The sequence below is a fragment of the Saimiri boliviensis genome, chromosome 13 (genome assembly GCF_048565385.1).
Source record: "Saimiri boliviensis isolate mSaiBol1 chromosome 13, mSaiBol1.pri, whole genome shotgun sequence".
NCBI classification, from domain to species: Eukaryota; Metazoa; Chordata; class Mammalia; order Primates; family Cebidae; genus Saimiri; species Saimiri boliviensis.
Genome location: NC_133461.1, coordinates 92,329,776 through 92,355,259, shown reverse-complemented (window position 1 = coordinate 92,355,259; position 25,484 = coordinate 92,329,776). Strand labels below are relative to the sequence as shown.

The 25,484-nt window shown below is 33.4% G+C and overlaps 1 protein-coding gene across 4 annotated transcripts in view; it reads right to left on the bottom strand.

Moving 5' to 3' along the window:
* MICU3 (mitochondrial calcium uptake family member 3) overlaps positions 1–25,484 on the bottom strand; it is a 94,945-nt gene that overhangs the window by 6,812 nt on the left and 62,649 nt on the right. Inside the window, exons 8-12 of one of the 4 annotated variants that reach the window (XM_003935556.4) lie at positions 24,552–24,590; positions 16,933–17,028; positions 11,002–11,102; positions 10,225–10,396; positions 1,544–1,652 (exon numbers count right to left, since the gene is read on the bottom strand). In XM_003935556.4, coding sequence (XP_003935605.1) covers positions 1,544–1,652; positions 10,225–10,396; positions 11,002–11,102; positions 16,933–17,028; positions 24,552–24,590 — 517 coding nt within the window. The remainder of the gene's footprint in view (positions 1–1,543; positions 1,653–10,224; positions 10,397–11,001; positions 11,103–16,932; positions 17,029–24,551; positions 24,591–25,484) is intronic. The other 3 variants (XM_074383960.1, XM_010346089.3, XM_074383961.1) reach the window with 3 other exon arrangements.

Below are 25,484 nucleotides of genomic sequence, written 5' to 3'. Positions count from 1 at the left end.
GAGTGATCACTACTGTGTGTATCTTAGAGCAGGGAGAGAAAGGTAGTGGTTAGGGAAAGGCTGTCATTTTTGTCTTTGAGCTGAATGCAAAAGGACAATTTCAGCTCGTAGAGATGACAGAAGTGGCAGATGAGATGACATGAATGAACTAAGGCATGCAGGGAGGTGGGAGGGCACAAAACATTGTTCAGAAAACAGTGAACTTGGGTGGGTGGAGCTGGGAACATCTAGTATCTGGAGAAGCTCTGCACAAAGACTCTGAGGCAGGGAGCCAGAACATTCTTCAACAGGCAACTGGAAAATATAAGAGTTTTCCACTGTGGATGTGTCATAGAAAAGTTAATTTTTTAAGAAAAATTATTCTGTCAGGTGTATAGGAAATATCAAAGCAGAAAGTAGCTAGTGGCAGGATTGCCACTTTGGTGACTACAGGAATATTCCTTTTAAGAGGTAATAATTTGAATAAAGATACTTGTGGTAGCAAAAAGGGATAGACGTATTTTTAGCGCCTGCAGGACAGGTGACACCATCAATTTTTTTTCATTTCCCGGTTCTAAAAAACAACTTTTCCATTTTGAACCTGGTAACCAGATATTGATTTGTTTCTTTACACACTGATTAGGTTTATCATGACAGTAAAGGCTAGTCTGTAGAGGTGGAGTACCCAAAGGTTTTAGCTTTAAAACACTAAAATGGGTTGAGAAGATGCCTTATCTGAACATCTAGACTACAGGAAGGGTAAAACGTAAAATTTTTCAGGTTTTTCTTATTCAGTGAATAAATGAATAAGGCCATATAATGTAATCAGTATCTATGTTCTTGGGAAAGAGATAATTCTCATCAGTACTTAGGGACTGCAGTTTGGCTTCTCTCTAGAACATAATAATAAAAAAACAAAGACTGTCCTCTGGGATTTAAGCTTGTGCATGAACACATACTAAATTATGGCAGAGACAGGTATATCACCTTAAAGATAAATAAAGTCCCCATATGGCAAGAATTTTTAAAAAGGACATGGCCATGAGGAGAGGGAATATGATCACAGCCACAGGATCCTAGGAAAAAGACTTGGCTTTTTCTGCAGGCTAACCTACAGGCTGTTAAGACAGCTGGCTCTGAGGACACCAGCATTCTGAATTCGGTGAACACTGTATTTCTTTGAAAATAATGCAAAACTGATGCTCAATTTTACAGGTTAGTTGGTTAATATAAGTCCATGGCTAAGAGGTGGCTCTACCGAGAAAAATTCCCGTTTCTGAGTCAGCAGGCACTAAATTAGTAAAATAAATCCATCCTGTGAGAATAGGGCATGACCAGCTGGCTCTTGCATAGGTAGACACAAGTCCCCCAGTGTCACCCAGTGGCCATGAGGTTTCTTCCTCATGACTGTTTTAAGTACTAGAACTGATTTGTCACTGAAAGTATACACCAGAGTTTCACACACAAGTCCATACGTGTATGTCACATTTAATTAATTAGTTTCAAAATCTCTAGAAACAATGTAAGATTTTTTTTTCTTTTATTTTTGTAGATCATCACTTACCTTGCCCTATGGAACGACTTGCAAAGTTATACATATTCAGAGCTATTGCAAAGTCTTCTAGGTTGTTTAAAAACTGGAAAAATGACCGGAATTCATCAAATGTGATGCCCTGTATAGGGAAAATAAATGAAAATACATTTAGCATTGTCAAATTTATTAAAATAAGTATCAACACAGAAGAGAAATAAACAGATTAAGCATTTGCAATGTATCTTGTAGCTAAACATTTCCAGGCCACATTTTGAAGTTGTTCTCCAACTGGAAGGTAAAATTCACTCAGACTTACTTTCATTGGGTAGTGCTGCTACCATTACAATAATAGGGAAAATATTTTTTAAACACTGTCATATCAGCACAAAATTCCAAAAAAAAGTGCCAATAAAAAAGAATTTAAAAGTTTCAATTTTGCAAATCCTCTATTTGAGACCTGATTTTTTTTAACCTTTAAAGTAAATACAATAATAAAGAAACAAACAAACAAACAAAAAAAGCCAAAAACAAAGTTTCCCCTGCACATGTACTACTCAAATGTGATTCAGCATTAGATCACAAATGTCTTTATAATACAATGCAAAATCAAAGTGCTGACTCTGAGTCAATGCAGCCTATTCCCACTTGCTCCTGTCACTATGGCACTGCCAGAGCAGCAGCAGGAAGTGCAGTGACCTCAGAGACACAGTTCTGGGCGCCTCCACACTAGGCTGGTGTGGGATCATGTAAAGGGTTGGAGGTCAGGGTGGCTTCTTCTGGAATGTCATTTGTACAGACTGCAATTATTGCCATTGGTGTTACTTCAGTTGAATAGGGAAAGTCTTTTAAATAAGTACAATGAATCTCAGAGAATACATATTTGGACAAGAGAAGCTGCATTTAATTAATGTGTTTGTTCTCAGCAAATTAACGTAATTGAGAAAGACAGAAGAGCAGAAGGCTGAGTTTAGACCTAACAAATTCTTAGTTTAATAGGAGGGTGAACAAGGAAGGGACACAAACAAGGCCATGTTGGAAGGCCAGGGAGAGAACCACAGGGTCTAGTTTCATAGAAGCCAGCTACTGATTAGAGCAAATGATTTTTACCCAAACGCCCAACTTTCGGTATATATTACTTCAATTAACAACTCATCTTTTACTTGCAACATTAGATCCTTACTGTCTTTTCTCCTCACATTTTTTACTTCCTCTTTCCTTATATTCATTTATGACCATTCCAATCCTGGATCCTGCTTTGTGACCCTACCCCACCCATCATGTTTGAATCAGTTAGGAGGACTGTACCAGGAAGTTTGTCTTGATGTGGAGAGCCTGTTGCCAAAAAAACAAAAACAACAACAACAACAAAAAAACTGGTCACTGCTGTGGTTCTATACCAGTTTATGCTGTGACCTGCTAATATTGCAGTAGTCTCTGGGTGACAGGATACTGTTGGCAGGAGTAAAACACATGAGGATGGGATATTTTTAAATAAAGGGAAAACAAAATATCAATATATTGGGGGCAGGCTTGAAATTAAGAAATAAATTTTAAAATGACAGATTACAATGTTGAACTTCTGAACTTGTAGATTTTTCAACACATGGTTCTCATGTTTGGAAAGACAGGTCAAATTCAGAACCATACAATCATTCTTTTGGTATAGATTAAATACTTTGTGTTTAGAAATACAAAATTATAAAATAACAAATGGAACATTTATTTTGAGGGAAATAATTTGAAGCAATGTATCTTAATGGCTGTGAGGGACAGAGAGTCTAGGAGAGGGACAGAGAAAAAAGATGTGGCCATTTCTTCTCTTTACCATCCTCGTCCCCAGAATCATGACTGGAATAAACCATCAGGACTTAAATGGAATTTTCCCTGTTAGAAATAAGGTGAAAAGAATTAGCTTATATGCTAACAAAAATAAAACAATGATAACTCAAAAGTTGAAAGCATCAAAAAATACATGCACTGAGAATGCAGAAATACACCCAAATATCTACAGTCAAGTCACTTTCAATAAGGATGTTGATATGGTCTGGCTCTGTGTCCTCACCCAAATCTCATCTCAAATTGTAATCCCCACGAGTTGAGGGAGGGAGGGACCTATAATCCCCACACGTTGAGGGAGGGAAGTGAATGGATTATGGGGGTAGTTCCCCCCATGCTGATAGTGGGTGAATTCTCATAAGATCTGATGGTTTTATAAATGGCAGTTTTTCCCGTGTGTTCTCTCTCTCTCCTGCTGCCTTGTTTTCTCTCCCTTCTCCTTTGCCATCTGCCATGATTGTAAGTTATCTGAGGCCTCCCCAGCCATGTGGAATTGAGTCAATTAAACCTCTTTCCTTTATAAATTACCCAGTCTCAGACATATCTTTATAGCAGTGTGAAAATAGACTAATACAGATGTCAAAAATACCATTTACTGGGGAAGGAACTGTTTCTTTAATAAATGATATGACAACTGGATATCCACACACACACAAAAGAAGCTAGACCCTAATTTCATACCACTTATAAAAACAAACTCAAAACAGATCAAAGATCTAAATTTAATAGGTAAAGCTGTAAGACTTACAAAATCACCACACAAAACTTCATGACCTTGAATTGGCAACAGCTGCTTAATTATGACACCAAACACAAAGGAACACAATAAAAATAGATAAACTAGACTTAATCCAACTAAAAACATGTGCATTAATGAACATTATCAAAATTAGCTGGCTGCGGTAGCATGAGCCTGTACTCCTAGCTACCTGGGAGGCTGAGGCAGGAGGATCACTTGAGCCCAGGAGTTTGAGGTTGCAGTGAGCATGATTGTGCCACTGCAGTACTGCCTGGGCAACAGAGTAAAGGCTCTCTTTGTAGAAAAAAATGAAAAATAAATAATAAATAAAAAGAAAGTGAAAAGTCAGTCCACAAAATGGGAGAAAATATTTGCAAATCATGTATCTGATAAGGCTCTAGTATCCAGTTTATATAAAGATGTACAAAGCAGTAACAAAAAGATAAACAACTTAATTTAAAAATGGGCAAAGGACTTGAAAAGTCATTCCTCCAAAGAAATGGCCAATAAGCATATAAAAAGATAATGAATATAATTATTCCCTGGGGAAATACAATTCAAAACTACATGTGCACATATATTCATAGCAGCACTACTCACAATAGCCAAAGGTAGAAATAGACCAAATGTCTATGGAAGGATGAATGGATAAACAAATTGTATATGTACATAAAATGAAAATTATTATTCAGCCACAGCAAAGAAAATACTGATATGTGCTACAATGTGGATGAACCTCAAAAATACTATCAGACCGGGGATGGTGGCTCACCCCTGTAATTCTACTACTTTGGAAGGCCGAGGTGGGAGGATCACTTGAAGTCAGGCGTTTGAGACAAGCCTAGGCAAAAAAAAAAACCCAAAACCCTGTCTCTACCAAAAAAAAAAAAAAAAAAAAAAAAAAAAAAATAGCCAGGCAGCTACTTGGGAGACCAAGGTGGGAGGATCACTTGAGCCAAGGAGTTCAAGGTGGTGGTGAGCTATGGTTGCACCATTGCAACCCAGCCTGGGTGACAGAGAAAGACCCCGTTTCTTAAAAATACTAAATAAAAGTGAATAGTTTAAAAATACTATGAAAGAAGGCAAACAGAAAGGTTATATGCTGTATGATTCCATTTACACGGGTGACAGAGAAAGACCCCGTTTCTTAAAAATACTAAATAAAAGTGAATAGTTTAAAAATACTATGAAAGAAGGCAAACAGAAAGGTTATATGCTGTATGATTCCATTTACACGAAATATCTAGAATAAGTAAATCTACGGAGACAGAAAGCAGAGTGTTAATTGCCAGGGACTGAGGAGAGAAGGAAATGGGAAGGGACTGCTTAATAGGTATGGGGCTTAGTTTTGGCATGAAATGTTTTAGAAGTAGACAGAAGTGGTGGCTATACAATATTGTGAATTCACTAAATCCCACTGAATTATTCAGTTTAAAATGGTTAATTTGATGTTACACAAATTTTACCTCAACAAAATAAAAAACACAACACTAGAAAGAGGAAAAGACCAACTCAAAAACTCCAAATAAATCATTACAATATGCTACTGACTAAATACAAATAGATGTTCAGAAAACATGGTCTTATGGGGCTTTCAAGTGTGTATAAGACATGTTTGTTTTCAGCACAAAATTCATGCTGATCCCATAACTTATGCCACTATGTATACACTGTTCAAAGTTTATTGGTAACTGATAAAATGGCAACTATATAATAACTTTTAGAAAAATAAATGAGTTTAAAAGGTTAGGAGAAATAAATCCAAACTCTAAAATTTACTGGCTGGATGACCTAATGTAAGCCAGTTAAATCTTTCTGAATATCCATTTCCTTAAAGCTTAATAACAATAATTATACTACTTTCTTGTTAATATTTGCATTACATGATTATGATGAGAAGCCATCTTTCCATCCCTTCTGGTCACTATCTACGTTATCTCCTAGATAAGTTTACCTAGTCCTATGGCATTTAAATTTTTTTATTTTTTTAATATGACAATATATTCAATTGTTCAAAATTCAAAAGGCACAAGAAATTGTATAGCACAAAATCTCCCTTCCACCCTTAGCCACGTAGTTTCTTTACTTAGAGGAACCAATTTCTAGTTCTGTGAATCCTTCCAGAGTTAGCATAAGCTTTTTATACACTACAAACGGCTCTAAATCATGCTCTTTTCACACTTACTGTATCTTGGAGATTGTTCTACACTAGTAAAGAATTTTCTTGATCTCTTTTCAGCTGCACCTTAATCCATTCTATACATATATCATGACATATTTGATCAGCAACTTTCTGAAAGACATTTAGGCATTGCCAATCTGTTGCTATTACAAACAACATTATAATGAATAACTTGGTACATGTGCCATTTCATCATAAGTGAATATATCTGTAGGTAAGATTCATAAAAACATAAGCTTTAAGTTCTACATTTTAAAATACCAGCTATCCATCAATTAACAGGAGTTCAATGTAATATATATATGCACACATATACATAAAATATATTTGTATAAGGAAATAAGGAAATTATACATTATGTTAGAGTATGATAATGCGATGGAAATAAAAACAGATTAAGGTTGGAAGGAATAGGGAATACCAGGAGAGGGAGTATCATTTACATAATAGATTATATATTATTCATATAATAGGCTATTATTTATATTTTAGCTTAGAAACGGTAGGCATCATTGAGAAATAGCATAACGAGCATGTGGATATTAAGGGAAGAACATTCTCATTAGAGAGGACAACATATACAAAAGACCCAAGAGAGATGATGTGAGAAACAGTAGAGTTTCTGTGGCTGGTGCAGAGTGAATGAGGAGGATCAGAATATAGGAAGTGAGGTCAAAGGTAATGAGGGAGCAGTGTATGTAGGATCCACTGTAAGGATTTTGGCTTTTACTTTGAGAAGACTGGAGATCTTACTGTGGTATGATCTCAATTACAGTGAAAAGCATTTCTGTAAATGCTAAATGTAGAACAGATTGCAGGGAAGCAAAGTCAAGAGGCAGAAGGATGATCCAGGAGGCAACTGCAATAATCCAGGCAGAATGGTGACTTGGGTGGTAGCAGCAGAGGTGACTAAGAGTGGTTAAATTCTGACATGGGTATTATCAGTAGGATTTGTTGATGGACTGATTTTATGTAGAATATGAAAAGAGGGAGTCCAAAATTTTGGACACAAGAATTAAGAAGAATGGAGTTTCTATGAACTGAAACAGGGTAGATGGTTTGTGGAACAAGTTTTATGGGAATGATTAGAAGTTCAGGTTTGCAACCATTAAGTCTGAGATATCTATTGGATCTTCAAGTGGAGATGCTGACTAGGCAGTACAGTGTAAAAGCCTGAAATTAGGGGAGAAGTTTAAGCTGGAGACAATGTGGAAGTTTATATACTAAGGACTACTAATCAGTAGTCCTGCCTGCACCCTTGACTGCTATATTCACATATCCAACTGGCCTGCTTAATTCTTCATTTAGATATCTACTTAAAATCTCAGATATAACTGGTCCCTAATAAAACTCTTGATTTTCTCCTAATCCTAAATTCATGGTTGTGCTTAGCTCAGCAAATGGCACTGGTTCAGCTTGTGGTTCAAGCTAAAGCCCTAGGAGTTCACAGTTGCTCTTTTTCCCTTATACTGAATTAGAACAGGTACTATCAGCTCTACTTTTTAAATGATCCAGTCAATATCTGACCCCTTTTGCCTACCCTTACCCTGGTCCAAGCCATGCTTATCTATTGCCTGGGCACCTATAACAGTACCTTAAGCTGTCTATTCCTTTCAAAGGCAGGCCACCTAAAATCTATTCTGTTATGTAGCAGCCAAGATATCTTTTGAAACATGAATCAGATTTTATCTGGCACATGAATTAGACCACATCTGAGTGCCATAGATGGTTGTCAATACTTGCTGAATAAATATTTTTTGAATGAGCATCATGCCCACGCTCTAAAGCAAGGTGCACAAGCTTTTTCTCTAAAGGACCAGAGAGTAAATGTTTTCATTTTTGCTGACTACATGGTCTCTGTTGCCTCAACTTTACCATCATGGTACAAAAACAGTTGCAGATAATATGTTCAATGAATGAGCATGGCTGTGTTCCAATACAATTTTACTTACAAAAATAGGAAGTGAGGCAGTTTGCTGACTCCTGCTTTAAAGTTTAAGTACTATAGTGGCTTCTCATTACTCTTAAGAGTCACTATTGGAATAAAATCTAAACTTCTTACCATAGCTTACAGAATCTTAAAAGATTTGACCCGTATCTACCTCTCCTTACTCATCTCCTCCAATTTTCCTGTCCACTTACTTTATCTTTTGGCATTTTCTCAAATAAACTAAGCCTCTCTGTCCTCAGGCCCTTGGTATTTGCTGTTACCTCTGCCTGGAAGACTCTTTACCTTCAGAACTTTCCATAGCTTATTCCTCACAAAAGCTACCACTTAACTCTTCAGCAAAGCTCTTCCTGACAGTCTACCTTCTTTTCCAGTCCCCATGACTCTTGCTCTCTTTCATAACATTTTATCAGTATTTAGAAGTATGTAATTTTTTCACTTGTTTATTGTGTCTCTCTGCTAAGATATATTTCCATGAGAGAAGGATTTTGCTTATGTTGCCACTTTAACCCCAGTGGTTAGAATAAAGCCAAGTAGATGCTCAATAAATATCTGCTATGTAAGCAAATGAAAATGAAAGTAATTAAAAAATCTAAAGTGCTAATTCAAATGTTAGTAGCTATTATTCTTCTGGAGAGAAGGAGATGAGATGGAAGGAAGGGAAAGTGTTAAGTAGGTGGAAGGAGGGGAAAGACATAAGTAGAGAGTGGAAAGAATATCACAGGCTTAGAAAGCCTTGGATATGAATTCTTAGACAAGTTTCTAAGTACCTGAAAGCCTCAGCTTCTCCTGTTCTAAAAGAAAGATGCCAAAGAAAGCTGCCAAGCCTGGAAGGTTGCTCTGAGGATTTATGAGGTAATGTAGAAAAAATAAATCAATGAGAATCAATTCATTCTGGTTCATGTGCAAATTTTCCCATTTCTACAGTAATCATTTGTGGTGCTTCAGGTACTTCTAGAAATTAGAAGTTTTCAGAAACTGAATATAACTTAAAGAAACTTAACCTTTTAAGTTACAGATTTTAATATTTCCATTTAGTAAAAACAAAAAAAAATGCAGATTCAAGGCCCTAAGTAATACCCCAGTAGCTGAAAAATTGCATTACTAGGGTAGTACAATTTTCAATATTTATTTTTAGGGAAGTACCTATGAATTGGAAAATTTCAGTTTAACATGGAAACAGATAAAAAGTACTCTAATTCGGAGATAATGTAAACTAATTGCCAAATGCATCAAGTCCTTTTTTTTTTTTTTTCATTCCTTAGAGGACATGGAGAATTGTTAACATTGTCACAGTGTATCCATTCTAAACAAAGTCAAACTATTTGCAAGTTTTTCTTGGATGATTAACCTGATCCTTGTATAAACACAAATAGAAGGCAGTATATCTAAAACATCCCATGCTTGTAACACTAGTTCTATTTGGTTGCAATGATGCATTCAAATACCACTACATAATGCAACTGTTCAGAAGTGCTGACAACACATTTGTTACTAAACAAATAGATAATCAGTTGTCCCAGGTTCTTAACCATTCATGCCATCCAAACTCTTTGAAAAACTTCACTTCAGCCGATGATAAGATCACTCACTCATCAATGGTGGTCTTCAAATGACCTTTTATTAAGGGTGTTATGGGAAGGAATAGAGTGTGACAGAAATGATGTCAACATAAACTGTTTTTTATGCGGTAATGTTTTGGTCGTAGTCAAAGCATATAGCTAAGTGGAATTCTCCTGAAAAATGATATTGTTAATTTGAATAAAACAACTGCTAATAGCCTAAAGGATTTTCAAAATACCTAAGAAAAATGTAGATATCTACCCGGAATTTATAATTAATTCATTTATTAAAATGTAGCCAGGGCACTTAGGACACAGAATGAAATACATCCAAGACATTTTTTAATCCACAGAAAAGCAAAAGAACTAACAAAAGGGCAATGTGTTTTATAGGCACATATTACAAAATAGTAACATAACCAACTAAATATAAGGATTAGATACCTTTTCTTCAGGTATACTGTAACGCACATTTTCTAAAAATACTGACGTATTTTCCACATTTGTATATCGTAAAAGAATATGAGCAAAATCTTCTTCACTGATGGTATTCATTCCATTAGAGTAGGAAAGGAATTCTATTTCTAGAACTTCTGTTTGGAGATTATCCATGAATCTATGACAAAAATGTCATAAAGAATGAAAAAGATAAATGCAGAGTAATGGTAACAGGAAATAATCAAATACTCACTGTCCCAGAAAAGGTTTACATGAAAATAATTGTGTGATGACACAAAGATTAATAAATGTTCCTCCCTATAAATGAGAATGAAAAGAGCACACCATTTGTGAGGCTTTGCCACTTAATGACTGCAGCACCTGGGGGCAAATAACCTAGCTTTTTAGGGGTTTAGTTTCCTCATCTATAACATGAAGATAACAAAAGTAACTTCTGGAGTAGCAATGATACTTATATTACTTGTTATTATCACTGTGGCTTATTGAGACTAAGAAATTGGCAACATACTTTCTTTTCAATATACAGGAGATAACAATCAATCTAGATATCTGGAATTTAAAAAAATCATTCATTAACTTCCTGTTATAATTATCAATATAACCACTGGTATGTAGCTATTGATAAATGTGAGTTTTTATTATAAAGAGTATCTTATTTAAGATTAAAGTAACAAAGAGGTATTGCTGTACTGACAATTTCTAAAGAGGCTTCTAACTTCAGTATGCTAATAATTTTTAAGAAAAATGTAAAAATAAGCTCACCTATAAAAATCTTCAAAGTTGAGCTCAGCTTTTCCTTTCTTTCCAAAAAAGTGTACAAGAAGTGTAGTATCTGTTACTAAACTTGTGATATCATCAGCACGCTTAAAAAAAAATCACAATTTAAAAGTTAGCTTCAATAAAAGAAACAGAATAAGGATACCCAATATCTCTCAAAGGATTTTGTTATCAACATATAAGCATCAAGAATGTAAATATATTAGTATTGGAATGAAAAACATAGGCATATTAATACATGCAGTTATAGTTAAAGCTCACACTTTAATAATAGAACTTTCAATGAAACTGATCTTTGTACTGAAAACTTTTTAGATTTAAGAAATATTTAATCTCAAATTATGCATATAAGTTTCTATCTTTTAAATTATGTAAAATAATTGAAATCCTTTAGTGAACATCTATTCTATTTTTATTTAAGTAATTTAGTTTGGATTTCCTAACCTGAAAAAAATGTATTTTTAAATGATGTTCAAAAAGAGATAAACTCTTCAGATATATTGAATATATGGGGCTGACTCAAGAATGGTCCAAGATTCACAAAACAGCTTCCTTTAACCATTATATTCCATAATTATGATACTTTAAATGGATACTGTATTTGGAAGGAGAGAAACTAAAGTAATAATATGACATTGATATTTATATTATCTATAATTTTCAAAGTCTTATGTAACTTGTCAAATGGATAAGAAATTAATTCCAGATGATTTTTCCTTTCCCACTCAAGTTAATGAACTAACTTCCAAGTATTTTCTTAAAACTGCTTGGTTATAGTCCTTATAAAGTATAATGGCCTATGAAAATCATCCACCTTCCTTTAATTTAGCTTTATAGATCTTCCTTTTCTTTCCTTCCCTTCCTTCCTTCTTCAGTTGGTCATTAACTCATTTCATAAACTCAAGTACAAAAAGCATAAAATTCAAAGGATTGTAACTCTCCTATAAATTATCCTAGGAAATGTGGAAAAAAAAAGAGTTTAAATAATACTATTTTTTATTCAAGAAAAATAGCTGTAGATAGGTCCATAGTTTTATTACGTCTCGCCCAGAATCCTGATAGTACTCCACAGGAAACATAAGACAGAAAACAAATACTTCTCTACAAAGGATCAGTCTTCTGTGTTTATTGATTAAAAGTCTCATTCACTCATCTTCCATACACTAAATTTTCATATTCCTTTAATTCCTCACAGCCCTCTTCCAAATGTTTCATAAAGACAGTGATTTTATCTTTCATAACATTTGTTGAATCTTTATTTCCTTTCTCCATGGACCAAACTTCTTCTCTTTTAATGAATAACATGGAGTAACAGAGATCACATCTAATTTCCCCTCCACATGCCTCCTTTTAATGCATGTGGAGGGGAAAATCTTTTTCTAAAGTGACTAAGTATTCACATCTCTCTTAAAAACTCCAGCATGTAGGGTGTCTATACTTTAAATCTAAAATTGTTGACATTCTTTAGTAATCATCTAAATATTCTATTTATATTTAAGTAATTTAGTTTAGATTTTCCGAATCATTTCCAGCATATAACCTTATCATTGGTTTGGTAGATCTCTACAACTACTTCTCAGTTTATTTTGCTGAGAAATCCCAAGTATTTTCTGTAGCTGGGATACCTGAGAAATTCTCTATAATATAACCAACTTATCTGAGGATCTGATAGTGGTTTGGTCTGTTTGCTGGGAGAAAAAAAATACAGCCAGGTAGCCAAGTGTCACATGCTATGTTTTAAATGCATTTTCTTGAACAAGCTTCTTATGAAAGTTGAGGACTATTAGTGGTGCCAGCCATGTGGGCTCCTTAAGTGAGGGGAGACTAGTATAACTGGAGTAGCTCTTATAGGCATTACTTTACCCAGGAGCTTTAAGTTGAGGAGGCAACCTGCTCTCATAGAGAGAACAAGATTTAAAATTAGAGACCTGGGTCACTGACTTTTCTTTCTTTCTTTCTTTTTTTTCTTTTTTTTTTTTTTCACGTTGAGCTTTATCTATAAAATGGGAATAATCCTAACCATAACAACCATTTTAAGGATAAAGTTAAAATATAAGCAAACAAATGTTCTTATTAGTAGTCGTAAGATGTAAATAACTTTTGGGAAAAAAGAAATCTGACATTAATGCAGACACTCTTTTTGTGATTTAACAGAGTCTAGCTTAATATGTTTATTATCTTATTATCAGCTTAAATTACAAGTAGGAAGAAATATGTCAGAGGTGATTCGATGCCTGAGTGGGGCATGAGAATAGAGGCTCTCGCCTCTCTCTGGAAGCTAGAGGAATGGGATGGGAGGAAAGGAGACAGAGTGGGATCGAAGGGGGAAATGTTTTTGAAAAAGTTGCTTACTTCACAAATAGGCAGTACTGTGGTGAGCAAATTGGATGAATTCAAGAGTCAGATAGCTGGCTTTCAGACACTTCTCATTATTTAAGTGACCTCAAAGAAGTTCATCTATCTTAAGGAATAATAATAGTATCTATCCTAAAGGGTTGTGGTAAGGATTAGGTAACACATTTAAGTCATTTAGCCATGACTAGGGTCCTGCAAATCCTCAGTTAAGTGTTAGCTGTTATTATGTATTTTTGTCAAATAAATTTCAGGACACTGAAAAGGGACTGACAAGACAGAAAAGATAATAATGTTCAATCTTAATAAAAAAGATTTTTACATTGTTCACTCTTATTTTTTGCTGTTGAAAGTACATATTATATACATCTGAAGAAAAAAAAAAGCCTTAAAATGAGTGGCTACAGGAATACCAAAAGTTAGTGAATTCAGATAACATAATTAAGGAATGTTTTCTTACACTGTGGGATGTCCTTTTCAAGACACAGTATATTAAAATGAGATGGCTTTGTCTTATTCAGGTTTTAAATAATGACCTCATTCAGCCAGTTTTTCTCATGCCTACTGAACAGAGCAGATCTTCACTTAACAGTCTTTCAGCGTCAAAATCTTATGAGATGTACGTTGCATTTATCCAGATAATCCAGATCCAATGAGGCATAAGTAACAATGACATCAGAGAAAAAAAACTGGAAAATGAAAACGAGGAAAACTTTTCCCCCATTTAGTGAAACAGAGTACTGCTCAGTCACTGAAAACTATACTAGAGTCCTTGGTGTTCCAACAGTGTTACATAACAAATCACTCAAGGACTGAGACAAAAATAGAGACTTTATCCCTGTGATTCTTGCGCTAATTGTTAAAATGAATTCAGGTATTTTCATAACAAAGGAAGAAAAAGCCACAATAGAACCCCCTGGGCTATTTATACAAAAGCCATTGTCTTACTTTGATTAACAATTATTTAAAATGATTTCATCAATAATAAAATAAACTTGCATGAAACATATCAAACTATTAAAGGGTTTAAAATATTCTTTTAACATATTTTTATTGATTGTAATGTGATAATAACTCTATGAAGTATCCAAGGGCTGGAGGAAATCTTCAAGCTTTTGAGTTTGTTAATAAAGTTTTTGAATAATTGACTGAAATTTACTAAGAATATGTAATTTAAAGCAAATTTAAAGCAACATTTTAATTTCATCTGTAGAACTCAAAATTGTGTTTATAATGTTGACACTGACAGAATGTATTCAACAACTGCATAATATACTGCACTAAGAATTTATTATATATGATTTTGGTTAGAAAGTGGTCTTAACTGTGATATTCAAATTTTCATTATATGGTTTCACAATTAGAGACACAGAGTTTTACTGTAATTTCAAAAATCTATGGCTAGAAACAGCTCCAGACTAGAATGTGAAAGGCTAGTATCCAGTTTCCCTATAATATTTACAGAGATTTTATCTCAATAATTACATATTAAATAAATAACAAAGAAATATAATTACCAAATAGATTTCCAAGCCTTCTTTCTGAACCAAATTGAATCCTGAAATGCTAATACTATAAACAATTCTATATTCCACTAGTAATCACAGTAACCTATAGGATTTATAATTACTTGTAACTGAACTGTAGTTAATCCTCAATTATTTTTCTAATGTGGGAGGGTAGTAACAGATAATCCCCAAGTAATTATTTTATTTTGGAACATGATATAAGTTTTCTTTTCTTTTCTTCTTTTTCCCTTCTTTCATGAAATTTGATTCAATTCGTCATTAGTTTAGCAGCTTAAGATCATAATGTGGATTAATTATAGCCAAAAGTGTGCTGGCAAACAGTTATCCAGAGGAAAAAAAGACTGATTTGTAATGTTGGCCAGTTTCTGTGGTATTTATACTCCTATCACCACCACTTTCAAGTACCAGAGGTGTCACAGAATGTTGAGTTGGGAAGAGGTCTGCAGAATTAATTACCTTTGGGAAGCTGTAAAAGCCCACCAGCTCCAGCCTATCTACAATAGAACCATATACATTTTCCAAAGATCTTGCACAAATCATATAATTTTCTGAGTACACAAGACCTGACTGGTCTTCTGATATTAAACTTCCCAAGATTTAAATTAAATTCAACATTGAATTAGCAGATTTTGTCTAACTGAAAATGTCTACTAGAGTTAAATGGAATTAAGATGGTTGGAGGCTGGCAGGTGGATACTCTAGTATGGGGGAGAGACAACAATGATAGGACTTGATTTGATGCCTGGAAGCTAGGTCACAGTTGACTTGCAGGGACTCTTAAGAGGTAATGTTCCCAGTTGCTCTTACTTTTAAGCACTGACTATTATAATGTACTAAATGATTACAAAATAACGTGCTTCTAAAATATCTGTAAATGGAACATCTGCCACTTCATACCTAAACATGGCTCATATTCAAAAGATAATTTTAAAAGGTAATTGTTGGTCACAATTATATCATATTTGTATATCAGAGACATATTAAACATAAGACAAAATATTTATTTGCTTTGGGACTTTAAAATTGAACAAGGGAAAGAAAAGTAACATTTTCAAGTGTTTGCCGTAGTCTAGACACATCAATAGAGTAACAGTATATATATGGATAATAGAAGTCACAACTGTATCTAGTTTAGTTGTCTAGATATTTTTAGGTGTAACTTTTAAAAGTTAAATTTAAAGTTTAGAAAAAGAAATGAGAAGGCCACTTTGAAAAGAGAGAGATAATGAAAAATAAATCTCAGTATTTATTGAAAAGTTTTTTTTCTGGTAAGACTGCTAAGCTGCCTTTAATAAAGTTCTTAGGAAAAATTCTTAATAAGAAATACAAAACAGTGTTTCTAAGATATAGCCCATCTTTAAAAACTAGAAATCCCTATTGACAATGGCATAAGAATGGGATAATGGAAGCAGTCTACTCCAATGCAGCAGTAAGATGCAGCTTTGTATCAAATTCAAAAACAGTAATAAAACTAAATAAGGCTGGTCTGCTTTTTATTTTCACTATGCACTGGCAATCTTAATGTCAAGGTAAAATACTCCTCCCTTCCTTGACTGTTCCTACCATACCTTCCCACCCTCCCATACTTCTAGCCTTTGGTAAGCCACTCACTATTAATATTAGAAAATTTGTTTAAATCTAACATAACTTTGAAGAGTCAGGTATCTTTTACTGGGAGAAACATTTCAGCATTTCATGTAACATGGTAAATTGTAAGCTTAAAAGAGTCAGTGAAACTTTAAAATATATATATATGTGTGTATGTATATATATATATATATATATATATATATATATATACTAATTTCTAGAAAGTAATCCTTAAGTAAAAAGAAACAGCATTTTCTTTTAATTAAGTTGAACTGTCAAAGCTGAGGTTTTCAAATACAGTTTATATATAGTAATTATTGCTGCACTAAAAAATGGAAAATGTAACATACATTTTGGGTTTCATCACTATGACCCTAAAATGAAATGAGGACTAGATTAACAAAATGGCAAATAGTACAAGGACCTTGTTGAGGTTTAATTATACCTCTGCGAGGTCGGAAAAGAGTGCTTGGCTTGTGTTACGTCTCAGTGTATCCCAATAGCTTCTGGAGACAAGTTCTTCAGCATCTGTTTTAATTACCTGTAGAAGTTTTAAGAAGCACAACTGAAATCTGAAGAATAGTCACAAAGAATAATTTATACACTTTATATCTAACCAACCTTGAAAAGAAAACACATTAGCTTACCTTTTTTTGTTTTGTTTTGTTTTCTGCTGCGCACGACAGTATTGTATTATGCTGCTGGTAACTCACGTACTTTCAAAGGTGTAATGGTATATAACCACTATTTCTAAGTACAATGTAGCTTTGTTGAAAAGAATCAAATTCTTTGATCCCTCCCTCTGCCCTTCTACTGAAAGGTGTATAACTTCTAAGAAAGAGTGAAAAAAATTCTATTCACACCTTGTGTGAAGTAAATTTGTTTGGAAAAATTTCGGTAACTTTATAGCAACCTATTAAAAGACAAATTATTGTTGGCTATAATATACATCTTATTAGTGTATCAAAGATTCAAATCTCCATACTTTTCACAAACAAAGTTTAAATTTATCCAAAACTTGTCAAAAAGAATCAGACCTGTTTTAAGTCAAAGCACTCAAAGCCACTTGAGATGTGGTAGGTAAGTCTATTGTGAATGGTTAAGATACTCTTTATTATAAGGACAGGATAGTAAATTCTATCTGATAATAGAAGGAGATAACCAAGAAGTGTAGATTAAGAAGTATAGTCTAATCACCCTAGAAAATGTCAAACTGCAAGCCTAACTTGTATCCCTGTAAACAAAAATAATTAAACACAGTTTCTGTCAGGACTAATCAGGAAGATTTCACAGGTTCTCAGGTGGTCTTTTGGTTAATGTGAGATGAAAATGCTGCATCGTGTACTCAAAAGTGACTGGATGACAACAGCACTTCTCTTTCTTTCATTTTTCGTTAATCTTTAAAAGTCCAGTGCTACTAATAAAATTACATGCATCTAGGAATTATTTCAAAGATATCCTAAGTTTTAATTCACTATTATTAACTAGAAACACTGCCCTCTGCTTATGTTTTAATAAAATCTTAATGTTAATAAAGCATTATTTAGCAGGAACCCTTTACATAACATAGACATAAATATCACCATAACTATAAATGTAGCAAATTCACAGAGAATCTACACCACTCCCTTTAATAATTATATAAGCTTTAACTAAGCAGTTATAAACTAAGCAAGTAAAACTAGCTAAATATATAACTAATACAGTTCATTTTCTTTCAATAGGTATGGAATAATCTCAATAAATAATAGCTAGATTTAATGCTTAGTATGAAAATATTATTCACGTATTTTGAATGTGGATGCATTTTAAAGCTGCATCTCAGAAGGTTAGTATGTGATAAAGAAAGGGATCATTAAACCCACCAAAGTAGAAAATAAGGCTTACTGTGCACTATTAGGAGAGTAATAGGAATGATTCACTTTGTGAAGCCATGCCTCGTCCTTACTTCCAAACACTGTCCACTATCACACACACACACACACACACACACACACACACACACACACACACACACACATTTACAACGTATTAAGAGAGAAAATTAGTTTAACCAACCATATATTTTGTGGGCAAGAAAAAGAAGTAAATAAAATATATTAATTATCTCCAAATGATGGGATTAGGGTATTTTAAATTTTCTTCTTTTTGCTTTCCCATATTTGAAAATATTTTCAAAATGTGTATTTATCTATCAGGATACTGTACAACTTTTTAAATTTAAAAAATCTTATTTAGCTGCTGCAGAAAGCTTTCCAGTTCATCATTTAGCCTCAGGGATTTATGCTAGAATATACTACTGAATTGCTGTAACTGGATATATTTGTTTTTGTTTTATCTTACATCATTTTAAAAATAATTATAAAGTTTCTGAGGGCAGAACAATATCCTTACAGCAACTACTGCTGCAGGATAAAATAGCTAATAAATCAATGATATACCTAGCACACTCACTGATTCCTATAGATGTATCTGTTCTGGAGCTAGTTTAAAATTTTTTAATCAAAAATTTGAATGATGAAATTAAGAGTAAATTCTCAGAAATGCAAACTAGTTTTATCACCAAGAAAACATAACATAATGAGGATATTTTACATAAGCTTAAAGTAGCAATGAAAATCAGACTAGATTTTAACAACAAGAAATGCAAAGCAAACACAAAACCAGAACATATCTATTCATACAGGCTAAGTAAGGAAATGCTGATACAGAAAAATGCCCAGGTGTAACTGGGCACTGTGAAGGCTGTGAAACAGATAACTATGATGCTTTGATATGTAACTAGTAGGCGAATTTGCAAAGACTTCCTGAAAGTTTTCTTGGTTATCTTTGTTTGCTATCTGAGCTACTGGCCCCTTTACCAGATATCATGTTAAGTGTGTCGACATTTATTGAAAAGGGTAAAAGAATAAACAGATAGGTAGCCCAGAACTTCACAAATGAATGGCACAGGCAAAATGATGTCCTGGATGTAGTATGCCCTGAAAGTCTGACACATTTTTTCTTAAGTTCAGAGTCTATCATTGACAGAACTTCCTTAAACTTTGTAGTTTTGGTCAAAATTTCCCAATGCCTTTTTGTCTGAGCCAAAGCAAGATCCCATTCAAGGCATTCCATGATACATATGACTGAAAGGGAGGGAGGAAGGAAGCAAGAAAGGAAGGAAGGAAATAAAAAAGGAAGGGAGGAAGCAAAGAATAGAGAAGGAAGAAAGGAAGGAAAAAGGAAGTTAGGAGGAAAGAAGACTGATTTAGAGATGGTTAATATATCACTGTGGTAAGCAGAATAATGGCTCCCTAAGTTGCTCATGTTCAGACACATGCATACCCTATCTGAATAAATGGTCTGAGAAGGTATATTCAGAGATTAAACAAACTAGGGGAAAAATAAAATAACAGTTCATAGGAACAGACAGTAAACTGTCTTTGCTATTAGTGATATTTGAACACAGACACATGCACATACACAGATGTGCGCACACACACACACACACACACGCAAATTAAAACTGTATCTTTATAATTCGTGTCACTATGACAACCACAGCCCTAAAAACTGTAATCTGAGACTTTTTATTTAAAGTTACATGAGACTTCACCCTAGGTATGTCATAGGAAAAAAATAAAAAGAAAACTAAGCACAATCCTCCCAGGAAGAACATACCCATAATCTAGTCCTTAAAGACTCTGAACAGAGACATTCTAAGAAATGTATGCTCACAACGCAAAATTGCTAAAGACATAAGAACATAAGCTACCCTCAGTGAGACCCAGCAGAATCAAACAGAACCAGATGTTCAGACTTTTAATATTGAAATGATTAGACATGGAATACAAAGTAAGTTTGATAACTTTAAAAAGTATGAAGCTAGATTTGAATGGATTATTCAGGAAAAACAACTATCAGAAATTACTATACTCTTAGAAAAATAGCCAAATAAAAGTCTTAGAAATTTAGCCACTGAAACTTAATATCAGATTATATATCTCTGGTAGAATTAATGGACTAGAAGATAAATATGAAGAATTATACAGAATGCAGCATGGAAAGTTAAAAATATGGCAAACTGTAAAAGAGAAATTAAGAGGCACAGAAGAATGAGTATCTTTTTAATGTTTGGTGTGATGAGCAGGAAGTATGCGTACAGCACTACTGCTGCATACTGAAGTACCATGTTGTCTTGAGAAAGAACACGTGTGTGATGGTTTGTGTTGCAAGCTGAACTAGCCACTTTTTTCATGAGATACCATTTTACTTGAAAGAACAACTAATAGATAAACCACGTTATTCAGACTTCAGTATCTGGTAGACATGTTTTTAGAAAATGAACCAATTGAGCCTCTTACCTCAAAGTAAACAACTGACAGTATTTATTGCCAAAATAACATACTGCAACAGATTGAATGAAAAAACAGCTATGAGAAACCAGCTGTCTTCTACTAAGCCAGACATTAAAGAGATTTGCAAAAAATGTAAAACAATATCACTCTCCTCCCTGTGTTTTTGAAGTTATTTTTCCTAAATTGTTTATGTTAACATATACTGACTTTTTAAATTATTGTTTTAAAATAGACTAATATTTTTAAACTCTCAGTTTTAACTTCTAATAATGGTGAATATATAATATATAACCTATGTAAACAAAATCTCTTTTGGATCCTCAACAACTTTCAACAATGTAATGGGATCACAAGACCACAATGCTTGAACGCCACTGTTTACAGCAAAAAAATGGACTACATACAACACAGATGAAACAGACAATCATGGTGTTGAGCCAAAGAAACAAGAGACAGAAACAGTCATATAAAATCATTCCAGTTATATGAAGTACAAAAAGGGGTAAAACTAAACTACATTTTTAGGATCCCTAAGTTGGTGATAAAACCACAGAACAAAGCAAATAAGTGACTTACATAAAAGTCATGATTGTGTTTATCTTTTGAAGGACACTGAGGGATTACGAGTGGGGACACATATGAAGGGGATTCATGGTATATGGCAGTATTTTATTTCTTGATCTATATGATAGTTATAATTTTATTTTTATTGTATATTTACATTTTAATTATAGAAAATTCCTGAACTAAAATATATTTTAAAACTCAGAGAAAACTTCGTCATCGCTACAGGAAAAACAAAGTAGTACAAAACATTAAAATAGTAGTAGGTAGTGTATTTATTCTGATAACTAAAAGAGATTTTGGGGTAAAACACATTTCTAGAGATCTAGGGATAGCATATAATAGAAGATTCAATTCACTAAGACAATATAAATAATCTATAATCTTATACAGGTAATAATGATTCAAAATATATAAAATTAAGAAAATTCTAAGTAGTTAGCAAATCCACTATAATGTGTAATTTAACATACCAGTTAAAAAATTAAGCAGACAAAAACATTAGTAATGACAGAGAAGATTTAAAACACATCACTAACATGCTTGGTAATAGATATTAGTATATATTACAACCCTGTACCCCAAATTGGAGAATATACATTCTTTTCAAATACAGATCATTTATGAATATCAATATTGTTTTAGTCCATTAAAAAGTCTCAATATACATCAAAGAATTGGTATAAAAACTGGTATATTTTCTGTCAGCAATGAAACTAGGAGAAATCAGAACAATCTTTTTAAAAATCCTGTAATGCATGCCAAAGTCAAATCTACTTGACTCTTGGCATTATTCATCCATTTGAATGTTCGTACTTCTTTTCATCACTGTGCAATGATGAAATTAAGAGTTGACCATATGAGAAATATGAAAAGAATCAGGGTTATTTGGAACAGAAAAGGTTATAAGGCAACAACTATCTTCATCAATACGAAGGTGTATGCTCACTCTTACAGTGTAGCAGGAAACAATGTGATGGAAGACAGGTAGACTCTACTGTAAGAGTAATTAAATTTTGGACAGTCTACTACAGAGACCACAGAATCTCTATTTCTGTAGTAAAAAGCCAAGCAGGTCACTGATTTCCTTGAGGAAACTTCTTGCTAAAGGTAGAAACTGACTATTATAAATCTCTTAGGTTATATCCAGCTCTGTGATCTACACTCAAATTAGATACTTCAGTTAATTCACAATTCTGGAAACTAGCAGGTTAATTGCTAGTTAATTCATAAAACCATACTAATAGATTTATGTAATACTTATGTCAATGATATTTCATATACATTTTCAGGCTGTTGGAATATTTTTTCTAATTTTAAATGAATTTCTGTTTGCTTGTAGTTTATGAAAATAGTAACACCTTATTGAGCAAAAATTTTTCTATCATATGAAATAATGTTAGTTTATCTAAGCAAGTAAACTCCTAAGGGAGTTGAAAAATCATGTAGCGTTTAAGACTATGTATAAAAGGGACATCAAGTTACATCACCTTAAGGTGCATTTTACATGTGAGAAAAAGCTATCTTCTATACAATGATATAAAGACAAAATATATTGCCACAATAAAATGTAAAATCATAAATATTTTTTATTAAACAGGTATAATGTAAATGAAATCTGTGATTTAATTCTGCTCCTCAGTATTACTCTCTTAATGTCTGAGTGACTGTAATTTGTATATATAGTTTAAACTAGAGCAATATTTGGATTTATTTTCTTTTAGCAATATTATTCTGAGATGCAATTTTTTAAAAAAATACATAATCACCCTATATAAAAATTACGAGATTAAGGGAAAAATAGAAGTTGTCAAAGTTAGAAACATGGTTCATATAATGATGGCATATTACATTAGAAAAATAAATCATAAAGTCCTAAGTATTATTAACATTTATTAAGATTTACAGGGAATATGGCATTATAATCTGTGATTTTCATCTTACACATTCTAGAAACTTTTAAAATCATTAACAGAGTAATCCTTTAAAAATTTAAAGGAAATTACAGGCTTTATTTAATGGAAAAGGGTAGTGATGTTTATAGAAAATATTTAAAGTATCTTGTAAGTAATCAAAACAATTAGTTATATGGATCCCATGGACTTGGCTTGTCTCCCAAGCCATTGTAGGTCCATTTTGTATGACAAGGATAAACATCTTAGGTCTACTTTATGCTAATCAGCCTCCAGTAGGTGTTTAAATCTATAGCAAGAATTAGTTTTTATAGTTTGGAATTTTGATTGGGAGGCAACACATCTACTTTTAGAATTGTACACTACAACTATACCATTTTTAGCAGGTAACGTTAAATCAGTGACCCTGAATTCAAAAGCTCCTAGGGTAGAATTTCTATAAATTGAGGGATCCTTTTAGGAGGCTTAGGGCTCCTTGGGGAAATTAAGTGACCTGCACATGTTTACATTCAAAAAAGGCCATAGCCTGTTGTTCTTTAGTAGCTAGGCTAACTTAAAGTGTTTAAAGTGTTGACTTTCTTTGGAGAAAAGAATGAAGAAAGCTCAGCATAAGGAGAAGAGTACAACTGGAAATTCATCTACAGAAATTCTCAATTTTTTCAAGACAAGGAGTCTGAAAATCATTATGCTCTTTAGAAATAATATGTTAAACTGATACAAACATATCAACTAGCAGCTGACACCAGATTTTTGTGTAGACCAGAGGAAACAGGCAGGTAACAAAGGCTTTAAAAAAAATTTGTAAGCAAAAGTGAAAACTAAAAAGAGCCTATCCATTAGGACACTTCTTTATTAGAATTAAACAAAGACTGTGCGTAAGATGAATAGATCTGGTTCACAAAATACCTGTGTTCTGTAGGAACATAGCCTGAGAATCTGCTCTCCCTACATAACTCTTCAAAGACTGCCAAAAAATATAAAATTTCAATTATTATGTTGTTGTACACTTACCTTTTCCTTATTTTAATCTAAAGTTAAAGATATACAATTGTTCTGCATATTTTAGTCTTCCCATAAATCTAGGAATGAAATGTAAAATTATGGCTTCATTGCACCTATTATATTCAATAAATTCCAAAACATTCTATTTAAAAACAGCAGATATAGCGTTATACAAAGAAATAACATTATCAAGTATAACAGGTGAGGGCAATATACATAAAGAACATTTAAAGTATTGTACATACACTATTAGTAGGAGAATGGTATCCATAAAGTTGAAGACGCTGACATACAGCACAAAGGGCCAAATGAAGTGTCATATTTCAGAATGAACCCAAGTACAGCGAAAGAAAAAAGGAAAAAGACGACAAAATAATCAATTAGGAAGGGCAAATCATTATGCTACATTCTATATAGAGCACACAAACAATACAAGTGGGATAAATGTTAAAGATGAGTAGCAAAGTTTTAAAAATCTCAGATAATTAAACATTAGATGAATTTGTGCTCATTTCAACCATTTCATTTTAACCTTCTAATAGAACTACTGCTTTGAGTAAAAGCAGTAGTTGTCCTTTAAGTATGCAGTTTGATTTGGACATGCTTTCGCAATGCTACATGGCAAGGGGGAAATCCAGATAGAGCAGCACCGCAGTGGAAATGGTATGACTGTTATCAGTGCTGTGATATTAGGCACATGAATCTCTCTGAGACTGTTTTCTCATCTGCGAAGCAGGTATAATACTTACCTGGTAGGACTGTCATGAGGACCAAATGGGAGTAACATTTACAATGAGCATAGCATGGAGCTTAGCACATAGTAAGTGTCCCAAGAAATGTGATGTTCATTTCTCTTTTCCCTTCGGAAGTGCAGTTTTATTTTGGCATATATTTTTAACTTTAGTTTTGATGTAATTTTTATTTGGGTATGTTAAATTCAGTTTAAAGTAGCTGCATGGTTCTACTAATTAAAGAATAAGTTTTCCTATTAGCTAACCTTTTTGAGTGTTTATTATATTTCACATGGTTAAGTGGCTATGTGCCTTAACCTCCACACCAATCACATGTGGTCATTACTCCTGATGCCCCCATGGTATAAATGAAGAACACTGAGGAACAGAGAGGTTAAGGACATTGTCCAAGGTCACCTGTCATGAGCAGCAGAGCTAATACTTAAA